General features: G+C 38.3%; 1 protein-coding gene across 2 annotated transcripts in view; it reads left to right on the plus strand.

Moving 5' to 3' along the window:
* CREBRF (CREB3 regulatory factor) overlaps positions 1 to 12311 on the plus strand; it is a 62667-nt gene extending 50356 nt beyond the window's left edge. For both annotated transcript variants that reach the window (XM_083181992.1, XM_083181993.1), the window contains exons 8-9: positions 1901 to 2023; positions 3046 to 12311. In XM_083181992.1, the coding sequence (XP_083038118.1) occupies positions 1901 to 2023; positions 3046 to 3161 (239 nt within the window). In that variant the 3' untranslated portion in view covers positions 3162 to 12311. The remainder of the gene's footprint in view (positions 1 to 1900; positions 2024 to 3045) is intronic.
* The last annotated feature ends 251 nt before the right edge of the window (positions 12312 to 12562 follow it).

Raw genomic sequence — 12562 nt, forward strand, 5'->3', positions numbered from 1 at the left:
ATTTTGTTTCTGTGCAAGGTAAATACCTGCTGCATTATTTTTACACTGTAATTTAGATTTCAGTTTCAACACACACCACCCAAATTTAACTCTCTCAGCACGTTACATCTGCCCCACCTGCAATGCAGCATTTGTTTTGCCCATTTTGAGAACAAATTTGTACTGGGATCAGGTCTGATTAGGGGCTATTATGCAGTGTTATATTTCACACAGTGTCACCGAAATTCCATTTAGAGTATTTGTGCTTCTTCTATTATAAACACGTTCAGGAGAAAACACACAATATTCACAATTGTGACCATGAAAATGGGTCAATTATTAGGGATTTTTTTCTCCCACCAAAGTCAGTCACTTTGCACTAGGACAATCTCGTACTCTCTTTTACTATGCTAAAGTATATTAATGAACCACTCTAAGACATCCTGACATAATTTTAACTAGATCGGAGCATCTTCATAGTTTTCGTCATTTTCACCAAAAAAGTGAAACTTTAGGCCTTTTGCCAGAACAGAAGATGTTGACTCAGATCAAAATGCTTTTGCACGTTTCTTATTCAAGTCAAGTCACAACTTTTCCACACTAGCCGATTTTGAATTTCTCAATTTCAGTTTTTTCACTCCGCCCTAATATATATATATATATATATATATATATATATATATATATATATATATATATATATATATATATATATATATATATATATATATATATATATATATATATATATATATATATATATATATATATATATATATATATTTCAGTACATTACATGTAATTTTATTTGTGCTGCGGGGGGGTGGGAGGGGGGGAGCGCTGCGTGCGCTGCGGCTGCCGGAAGGAGGGACTGCAGGGACTGCCGGGTGAGCTGCCGGGTGGGTGGGAGGGGGGCTGGCGATCGGTGCTGTACTTAACAGCACCGATCACCACCGATCACTGTGTTACCGAGCGGCTTAGCCGCCGGTAACACAGGAAACGCTGTGATTGACTGTTCACATTTGAACAGCCAATCACAGCGATCGCCGACCGGGGGGGGCATCCCTGCCCCCCCCTGGGCAGTGAGGGGGGATGTCTGCTGTCAGGGACAGCAGACATTTCCAAACTGTCACCGCGTCTATAGACGCGGTGACAGTTCAAAGCCATGACGTACATGTACGTCATGTGTCGGGAAGTACATCCCGGCCATGACGTACATGTACGTCAAATGTCGGGAAGGGGTTAAGAGGAAGTGTTTTCTATAATTGTTTTATAATATAATTGTATAATTGTAATTGTTCTATAAAGAACAATACGCCCCATATAACATATTCGTAAACCTTTTAGATACTGTCTATAGTTCTGCATACTGACCTATCGCCATGTCCTTAGCTGTTGCACACTGAACAATGTTAAAGCCTAGACTTAAAACCGAAATTGTTTTCGTAAGTCAGGTTATGTTTTGTATGCCTGATTTTTGGAAATATTGAGCTTCCCCAACCTCTTGACTGCCAAAGTGTCCTTTAAAGGGGCATAGACACACGTGGGGATTTTTACCTCTTTTCTAAGCAATCTGTCTAGATCACTTAGAACTTAAGCATGAATCGATCCTTGTGTACACCCCATAGCGATGGTGATGTGCGGTCCCGTGTGTCACTATGGATGGCTCAGATCTTCGGCACATGTGCCTGCATATGCATAAAGAACACAGTGGTTAGCCCAGATCGCCCAGAACACATCACTACTTGTGTATGGGAAATCTAGCTAACCCGGAAGCTCAAGGGAAATTACCTGCACTTCATTGCTTAGCACACATGCTAAGCAGAAGCCCGCCCCCTCTCAATTGTTCTTGATACATTTTTCAACATTGGTAATTGAGATCACACACAAGTAAAACATATTTCTATCTCTCAATTTGCAGATGGTTTGCTCTTTGTGATCAATTCAATCAAACAAGAGATCATGACACGGATGCAGATCCCATGGGAGGAATGGTCCGAAAGCATGGAGCAGAAACTGGATATACTAATAAAGGATACACTTGGTATGAAGCTGTACCTTGTCTTACTGCAGGCAATGCTGATTCAACTAGTTTATATTGGGCCTGATTCAGGTGCGGTCGCAATGCTGACAGCAGTGATCATTTTGATCGCTGTTACCTCCCCCTAAATGGCCTTTATCTGTCATTCACTCAGAGAATGATTCTCACTGCGATTGGCATTGCAAAGATACCTTCGGCCTCGACGCGTGCCCAGTCTGCCGATAAAAGCTCAACTGTAACCACATCTGAATCAAGCCCCATTATTCTTCTAAGGGGAAAGGTTGATCTATCTTTTAAACGGTTAGATTTACTTTATACTTTGTACAGTGATATTCTACTAGTAATCGGGTATTACAAGAGGTCTTCTGGGCTTTACAATGAAATCACAATTGCATGGCGATTGCAAAATTCAACAAATTACCAAAGTACAAGTAATTGAATAAGGTTGGGGAAGAGGAAAGGAATGAAGACTCACTAGGCCTGTAGCAAACATTAATGGGTCACCTAAGGATGAGCAGGGAGCAAATGCCAATCGGTAAGCTGGTGCTCAAAGATTGGCATTTGCTCCCTGCATGTGCTCCCTTGGCAATGATGTTTGTGGAGTAACAGACATGATTAGAATCACGAAAGGAAATTGAGAGAGGGGAACAGACTTGTCTAGAAAATGCAGGGGGGGGAGAAGAAGGGAAGGGCCCATGAATGTTTGCAGTCTAAGAAGGTTGGGAGTACCCAGGAGTGAGAAGGTCAGAGAGGAGATATCAGATGTAATTCATATTTTCCTATTTTATGTTGGAATTGATCATTTTCTGTGGGATGTCACCAGAAGAGGGGAATGCCGGCCGAATCCTTTACAAGGCATAGCTTTGCGTTGTAAATGATTGGTGCTTTAAAAAAAAAACAATGTCAGAGTTCAGCCAGCATCCCACACCTCTGACGAACTTGAACAGTATTACATCCAGCCTCTTGACTAGAATTAGACAGGAGTTTTGAGACTGACTTTAATAAACCTTGTTTTTGTTTTTCAGGGTCACCGGTGGCAGGCCAGACCTCTGAATTTGTAAATCAGGTTTTGGATAAAACCTCGGATGGAGATCCCACTGGTGGCCTAGTGGGACTCCGTATACCCACTTCAAAGGTGTGACCACCTCTCTTCATGACCAGTGCTCGTACACCTTCTCCCAAGTCTGCACTGTAAATTCCATTCAGTTTTTGCATGTGTATCCTGTTGTCAACTGGTCTGATTATATTTTGAACAGGTTTTATGTGGCGAGAACAGCAAACAGACACGTTGGCAAATGGAGAGTACTCATTGCATGGAACTCTAATTCATCACAATGTCTGGTTGTTAGTGGCTATTTGTTCTTAGAGTACTATTGGCAGCAATTCTATCATTGCCGTAGTTTATATATTGAACCTAAATGTGCAAAAACAAATAGGCAACATGTATTATCGTAACTTTAGCATTTGTCTTAGAGTCAGGAACTAATTTTTCTTTTAGGTTTCCATACTTTTGAGCTAATGCCAAAATTAGCCACTATCTGTACTGGAATATTAGAGATGCGACTCTTTTAATTGAAAAAAGCCACTTAAATGGCTTCAGGTTTATGCCATTGTTGTGCTGCACTAAGTGGTCTAGTAGAAGTGCAAAGGTCAACAAAAGTGGCTCTACATAAAATGTTTTGCTCATAAAATAACGTTGCGATCGCAAATAGTATATCGCAAGTGGAACTATGATTATAAAAAAAAAAAACCTTATCTTTGTGCCTTGGTATTTGCGAAGACACTTCTACAGCTTAAAACCGTCAAAGGGTTTTTTTTTTTTTTTTTTTTGTATGCTTTAAAATGTTACAAAATATTTAAAAACTTGTAGTGTAGTGGGCTAGAATGCATAGTTTGGTGCATATTTATCGGGTTAAGCTTCATTGTAGAAAAAAATCCTTGTGACTTCCTCTTTTTTCCGAATGTACATAGGAATAAGTTGAAAATGTAGATACGTGCCACAGAGTCTGTGAATTGTATAGAAACTAAAAAGAAAAAAAAAATTAAATGTAAAAAAAAATAGAAGCGGTGGCTCTTGAACTAAAAAGCCACAGTTTTTCTTTCTCCTTTTTTTTTTTTTGTTTTTTTTTTCCTTTTCTCTTTGGTACTTTTTTAGTTGGGAAAAGAGAGAAACAAAATTGCACATTATGTTGATTGTTTTCTTTTTATTTTGTACCAAAGACAAACATATTGAGGTGGCAGACTGCCAGTCAAAGTAAAGATTTGCACAGCTTATAATATACTGTAATGAATGTAAAAATTTCAACCTAAATATATATTATATATATATTAAAATTGAGGTCAGCTGAATTCTTGGATAGGTAGGGGTGTACTAAACTGTGAATTTTTTTTTTTTTTTTGTAGTGGTCCAATTTTATGAGTATCAGTTGGAGGGTGCATTCACAGTCTTGTGTCTACAGTCAAGAGATTGGTTCCCCTTTGTAGATAAAAGAAGACAATAAATATATATTATATTATTTTTTTTAAATAAGATTTAGCGTTTCAGATTTTTGGAGGATAGGTAGAGCTGCTACATTTCATTGATCTAGTTGAACTTCCAGAATCTGATATTCTCCATCTTAGGCAGATGGCATAAGATGTGTTGTGGGCCCACTCTATGCGTTGTAGAAGAAGATTAGTCCAAATATCTATATATATAAATATATCTCTATTTTTGCTATTGTAACATGCACCTGAATATACTGACCTTGAGGGAGAAAGAGAGTGCTTTACAAAAAAAATACTTTTGCCAATATTTTTCGCTTAATGTTCTTGTTTTTTCAGAGCATGAATTGATATAAAAAGTCAAACAATTTAACATGATAAAAAGAAAAGAAAAAGCAAAAAAAGTTTTAGATTTTATATTTTTGTACCAGTTCTGCAAGAATTGCTTCTCTGGACTTTTATGTTATGTTTAGTAGGGTGTGTATTTGTTTTTATCCTGCATGTAGTAGTTGTGCAGATGCATGGAGTGTGTTGATACTATGGGTGAAATTTAATAGGATGAGAGATTCAGAAAGTGAGAGATTTGGCAAGAAATCTCCAGTTTTTTAAAGCGGCAATCATTTACACTGCAAAATCAAACTGGTTGTGCAGTGTAAAAGATTGCCGCTTTTAAAAAAAAAACCTGGATATTTCTTCCCAAATCTCTCACTTTCTGAATCTCTCATCCTTTTAAATTTCCCCCTATTTTCTTTGTAGGGAATGTTGCAGCAGGGGAATGGTTCATTTAAACCTGGTTCTAAATTAACTTGGTGACTTAAATGGATGTCCTGTCTGGATTAGCAATTGATAAGTTTACCAGTTCAAATGAAAGTTTTTTTTCCTTATCTGTATCAGTCTATGTCCTTAATCTGAAGGATGAGTATTCTCTCCAATACTGAGCTATGTATTAATATTGTTCTATCATCCTGTTCCCATTGAGATATATAATATATGTGTATATATTATATAAATTTATTCAAAAGAATGCCATGGAGTATAACTTGCTAGTGTAGTGGTTTGTGTTGTTTTTATATAGATGTCCTATGGCACTTTGGTAGTTGTAATGCCAAAAAAAGATTGCTCCCTAAAAAGTGCCTTACATTTTATATATCTGGGGGTTGAATCTGTTTAAGGTCTTAATTAAGTTTTAATAATTTACTAATTATGAGTGCTGCAGATGTCCATCATGAGTTTGCATAATATTTTATGTGGTGTGTAGGATGCAGTTGTGATAGTGTGTCACAGAGACAATTCAGGGCTAGCATACTCTGTGTTTAAACGTCAGTATTAGGGTATAAACAGAGAGGGGTGGTTGTACATTCGTCTGTGGTTTTGCCTCACTGCACTTTAACCAAACTGGAGATAACATAAGCGGCTATGCTCCGGGGCTGCTTCTGTTGTACTAAATTGTATGTGAGTACCGACAGGGTTGCTAATGGTAATCAATAGATTACTGTTGTGAGGCTGGCTTACACTGGGCGATATACCAGAAACACATGTACAAGCATCTGTGTGTAGGTACTCTTATTAAGAGCAGTTCTATTGGAATAACTTGTTGCCTAAATTGTTTGTCTGAGGCTTCTAAAGAGCTGCCTTTCTAATCGATCACTGTGCCATGCTACGCATCCACTGTGCCAGTTGATTTCACTTCTCATAACCCCATCCAAACTAAACCAAAACTTGTAGCCTTTAACATTTTCCAAGTCCAAGTATTTGGATTTTTAAGGGTTTTTTTTGTTAAATTTGCCATGCTGCAAATAATGGACACATCCACTTGTGCGTTGAGTGAGCCCGATTTGCTACATGCAGAATGAAAGCATTTGTGTGAGTGGTGAAGTGGTGCTGATGAGAAATGCAAGAGACTTCTCATTTATAGGCAAGTCCTTGCAGAGACCGGTTTGGTGAACAACAGGACTTGTTTACTAGTCAGTGTTATATCCTGTTTCACATAAGCAGAATAATTGGCCAACTTTGATATGTTGCTTTGTCTAGTTAAACCCTTTGGTTCATGGACCATCTTAAATGAAGCAGATTGTTCTATAGATATGTGGCTAAGAAGTGCAGTGCACTGCCCTTAGTATGTCCCATCGATGTATGCCGTAGATACAGAAAGTCCCAGCCAAAGCGCCTAAAATTTTGTGCTGAAATAAAACTCGTAATATGCCTACGTCTTCTGGCCCACAAGCTGAAGAAGCTTTCTTCAGTAGCTGCTACATTCATACCCAAGTGTGTCTGTGTTTGGGAGGTGCTCTTCTTTTCTGTGAGTTTTTTTTTTTTGCACTTTGTCCAATAAAAGGCCAGTCCCTTACTTGTGATATTTCTGTTTTACTTTTTAATGGTGATAACATTTGGGAGGTGGCAGAAGTTTTGGAGTGCCTTATAAACAACTGGTGTTGCTTCCTAGTCTGCTTCCCCAAAGCCTGCCTGTTAAGAAAGCAGATTTTCTTGTTATGGTCCTATGGTTTTCTTGAACTAACGTCTTCTTTTGCCGGAATGGTGTTCTGCAGGCATTCGTTGCAAATAGGTTATAGGCATCCATCAGTTGACGTTTGTCAGTGCAGTACACCGTTGTAATGCCAAAACCCTTTGCAATTGCTAGAGGGTAATCCAATGTACTGTATGTCTCAACTAGTTACTACTGTAATAACTCCCAAGCCATTTCAACAATAAACTATCTTCTAGATGCACCACAACTTCCACAAAATCCTGGCTTTTGTTATTGCATCTGTTCTATAACGAATGCAGGACTATGTAGGACAACACTCCAACCATCTGACCGATAAGGATAGCGAACTATGCTCAAGTCCACACAAATACACATGCTCTGGTGTCCTTCAAAGCACAAAAGACTCAGGAAACCTGCTAATACAATTCAGTTGTTTGTTTTTTTGTTGGCTTTTGTGACCAGGTTTGACTAGCAGATATGTTTTTGATATATTGTGTTAAGGGAAACTTGTATAACATGACATTATTCATATATACAGGATGTTTTGTACCCCAGATTACGTTAGGATTTTTTCTGTGTTGGCCATCTATATTTATTGGCTGTATGGCCTACTGATTAGCAAGAAAGAACTTTCCACTTTATATTATTCCTATATCAACTCCCCTTTCATCCCCATACCAGTACTTTGGTGGGGGTCTCTACCAGAAGATATCAGAGGAATTGGCACAAACTGAAAGCTTCAGAGCTGGTGTATTGGATCTCCACCTTGCTATGGAAAGATCCAATGAGCTCCATATGAGTTCAGCTGCTACATTGAATGAGTACTGGGAGTTCTCACAGCAGGTGCTCCCACTTATGTTCTGTGTTCTAGGTTAGAGTGAGGCTTTATTTCAGGAGTTTTATATAGCCGGAAACTCCTTTTTAAGGCAGTGATGGACTTAGGCTGTGTACACACGGTAAGATATTCCTTTCGATTTTGACTATATAGTCAAAATCGAATAGAAATCTAATGGTTTCATCAGCATTCAAACTCGAGTGGATGTGTGCTCCCATTTGGTGCAACCGAATAGAAAAATGGACTGTGCAGGTAAGACTATATAACAGAAATCTATACTATATAGTCAAAATCAAATGTGTACACTGATCCGTGTGATTCAATCCCGAGCGAATCAAACAAGAATCTCACTGTGTTTACACACCCTTAGATTGTTGTTTGGTCAGTTGCCTTGTAGAGACGTCTCCGCTTCCTCGTATTTCAATTTGTATTTATTTTTTTTATAAAAGAGAGTGTCATATGGCTGATTATCACTGAACGATACATTTGAGACTAGTCTCATTTGCACTATTGTATATTTAGGGTGCTTCTTCTTCTGAAAGCTCCCAAGCACATGGAGTCAAGTCAAAGTACCAATTGTGGCACGGGTTTGTAACACAAGTTACTCCAGACAATCCTGCTCATTCCTTTCAGTTCTAATGACTTGTACTAGGCACTTTGTAAATTGCCCCCACTTTCTTTCTTTAAAGCGTAGAATCTCTGATCTAGATTTTCTGCGCGTACAGCACAAGTCCAGCTGAAGAAGGCCCCATAGTTGTGTCTTGTAGTAAACCTTTCTGCTGCTGTTTGCTCTAGTTCATTCCTAGCCCTTATTTATCAATCACATTTAGCGTTCTCTCTCCTGCCTCAAGATGGCCATCCAGTGTTATTGCCAGCTTGTTTAGGATGCAGATTTTGAGCATTTCAGTCTAGTTTGTTTTCCAACTGACACTTTATTTTCTAAGTATTTATGTGTATCTCATAAAAGCACTTTGTTTAAAATAAAAAAAGGAAATAGAATTGTTTTACATATGTATAAATATATATATATATATATTTAGTTTCCTGCCATTTGCTGCTAACAATTGACTGCTCTGTATGCTGCAGCAATACTTGATGTAAAATAAATGTCGCTGACAGTTAAGATACAGAGGGAAACTAAAGCCTCAGGATAGGTGGGATTCACAAGGTTGTCTATTTGCCTTTGCCATCAGGGACATGGTCAGCCAGTACTGATACATTTCTTTAGCGGTCCTGATCCCAGTGGTATTTGCCTTTTTACTAGTTTTTGTGTTGTGCATGAGCTGGTGGAAGAATAAGTCTTGTGAATGTTGCTAATGACCAGATTCATGTCAGAGAAGGTGCAACTAGCGACTCTTGTAATCCTTTCCATAAATGGCATATGCACACCTTTGCTTTCAGTGCTACGGAAATGTCACCACTCCCCTTCTAAATACAGGGTTTTGATTGAATTGTCACATCATGCTGAAAGCTTACAAAGCAACTCCTAGTTTCTTGTCTCAGGCTTGTGTAGTGTAAAATAAGGAAACCATATAAGTTCTTACCTAGGACATATATAAAAGACCTACACAGTAGAAGACTGTCTGAGCTAGGCCCAGACCACCAGGAGCCACCATGCACCCTCCACTAAATGACCGTTCTATAGGAAGGCTGTGCGGCTTTACATTTTAACCAGGAGACTCTGTGGTATTTTAAAAACAGTCTAGATATGGTCGTACTTCGATGCCAGTAATATTCTGCTTCCTCTATTGTCATTAGAAAAAACTATATACATTTATATATTGTAATGTAAATCTTTTAGTGTATACTTAATGCTGTCTTGAAAAGTTTGTGTAAAACATCAATATAAATATACATTGTTTCTTCATCTTTATGTACAGTACTTTCAGGACAGCCAGATTCCAGCTACATTTGGTGACACAGCTGCTACTGCACTTGGGGTTCTTGCAGCTTGGATTTGCGCATCCTCTATATAAGTCACCTCTGTTTGTGGGTTTTTATTTTCTGTTTTAGTTTGTCTGTTTAGCTCGGGAAAATGTCCGGATTCCCACAGCATGCACACGTCACGCAAGGCTCCGTTCAACCAGAAGCATTGGTTTCTATACCTAGGGAGGCTGCCTCTAGTGTTACTTTGTATGGTCTGGGTCACTCGGATGGTGGATGACAGATCAACACCATATGGTCAACATGAGACAGGTTCAAAAGGTTGACATGAAAATGGTCAGCACATATATGGCCGATGCATTTTTTTTGTTTGTCCTTTTTAAAACTGTAATATACATGTCACAATTTATAACCTTTTATTAACCTTGTGGCAAGCGGAGCGGGCCACCTTGCCCAAAGCATGGCAGCAAAGCGATCTGTCGAGGTTACTTGATTCTAATCATTTGGGTCCTATATGGTTTAATATGCCCCCCAACCAAGGATAAAAACTTTGCTTTACTTTTTTTATTGTATGCCGTTTTTATGTCAAACTTTTTTTTTTTTTTTTTAACCTGTTGATTGTTGACTTGACTGTCGATCTGTTAATGAACACGCGGGTCACTCTTGATTTGGGCATTTGTGGAATGGGACTATTCCTGAATTTTAGAAACTAGTCACTTTGGAGAGGGCCGCCATGTAATGTTTTTCCATTTTCCTATGGTACTTATTTCATCATGGTGGCCCCTTGCTTTAATGCCCATTTATTGGTGTCCTTAATAGCTGATCCTAATACCAACATATAAACAAGGAGATTGGGCACCAGTTCTTTTCCAGTATTTATTTTCATTTAAAATTCCTATTGACATTTTTGTTTTACTTTGTAAGGCCGACACTTGCACTGTAGTGAAGGTCTTATAACCATGTATCTTAATGGATAGTGATACAATTATTTATTAGAGACATATGTCTTGCCTGTCGTGTGTGTGATGTGATTTTATAACTGTGCCTTACTTGTACATTCAGAATAGAACTGGGGCTTGTCCCAGGCCCTTTGTTCTTTTGGACCATTGAAGAAGAAAGTGTGTGTGATATGGACTAAGAATAACCAATAAATAATCTGAGTGCCTCTCTCCTGTCATGAACAATGTTTGCAGGTTATCTCCGTGATGGCATGAGCAGGATAAACTGTAAAAGATACAATACTAGATTCCACAGGAATACAGTTTTGCTTCATGTGGTAAAATGTGGGCATACTGTGTATGTATTTTATGTCATTTCATCCACTGTTCTATTCCGTTCCTGATAAATGACGTTCATGATTCTTTGTTTTGTTGAATCCAAGCTATGTACAGCTTTGTGAAGAGTGGTTCACTAGAGATTGGAAATGCAGTGTCGGACATTTTGTAGCACAAAACGCATTGTTAAACAGAAGATTCATGTAATTAGCCCAACCCCATATGTTAAGCTTGTGGTCTGTATCTGTTTTGCTAGGAATAGTTAGTATGCATTTATCTAGCGATATGATAAAGGATAACTCCACCCAAACCCCTCTTCCACCAAAATATACTTGCCTTGCAGTCGTTGTTTATTGGACCTGCCTGGGTGAATAATGGCTGATCTATGCTGCACTCCCCACAATGATTACTGCTCTGCCTTTTTGAAACTTGCCGAGTCCGTGTCATCGTTGTGCTAACTGTCAACTTTTTTTTTTTTTTTTCACCTAAAGCTTTTCTTTTTTTGGGGAGGAGGAAGAGGGTGTAGGTAGAGTTCTTCTTTAAGTACCAATCATTCACAACTCTCTAGCTATTATAACTAAAAACCTAGACTAGATCTGAAAGCTCTGGTTATTGCTGCTACAAGTCGTCATAGAAATGCTTATGACAAAATACCCTTACCCCATATTGGTAGATCCTCATACTAGTTTTGCACATGATTACTAGCAGAAGGCACTTTAAAATATTAGATGTATGTTATCGCTGATTCATTATTTGGGCTTGACCCAAAATTTACTGCAGACTCTGTATTATTTTGTTCTTGCTGGACTAGCTATTAACAGGCTGCTAAATGGCGTGGTCTGTTGGAAGTGGTTTGGCCCATGAAGTAAAGTGTTGTGTAGTAGAAACCTGTTCAACTCCTCCGAGTCAGTGTACTTATCAGAGCTTGCTATGTATAGCATTGATTCATGAGCGGGTTTAATAAGCTGCCACACACTGACCTCTGCCATCTGTAGCAGCCCTTCATTCCACAAGAGTGTAACGGGTTCGTATATGTTCTGTTTACTTTTAGATGTGCATGTGCAGTCATTGTACCACCATGTTAACCACTGTATGACAGAATTATTTTACCCCATGTAAAATAAACACACAGGAGGATGATTTGTGGCTGGCACAGAATCTGGGTTTGTAATACAAAAGTTAAGAGAATACTGTAAAAAAATAAAAAAATTGAAAAAATAAAATACAAAAAATAGTATTTCCGAAATTACTTTATTTTCAGTCTGTTATATTTTTTCTGTTTGCCTTTTATTTAATAAAGCCGTTTGTCTCTTCACAAGTAATTTGTGTATGCCGGTTATTGCCTTTTGTGCATAGACACACAACTCTCCATTTTCCACACATTATACATTGACTGGGTCACAGAATTCCTCACTGATCATAATCTATACCTGTGTTTTCTTGCCGTGCTGAAAGGACTTAATGGTTTTCTTATTTTTTTTTTTTTTTTTTAATGTCTTTATTGATTGAGCAAAACAAGAAGAGCACATTTCAGTACAGTTTGAGTATCCCTTATCCAAAGTGCTCGGGACCAGAAGCAT

The sequence above is a fragment of the Crinia signifera genome, chromosome 4 (assembly GCF_055691185.1).
Source record: "Crinia signifera chromosome 4, ASM5569118v1, whole genome shotgun sequence".
Classification (NCBI taxonomy): domain Eukaryota; kingdom Metazoa; phylum Chordata; class Amphibia; order Anura; family Myobatrachidae; genus Crinia; species Crinia signifera.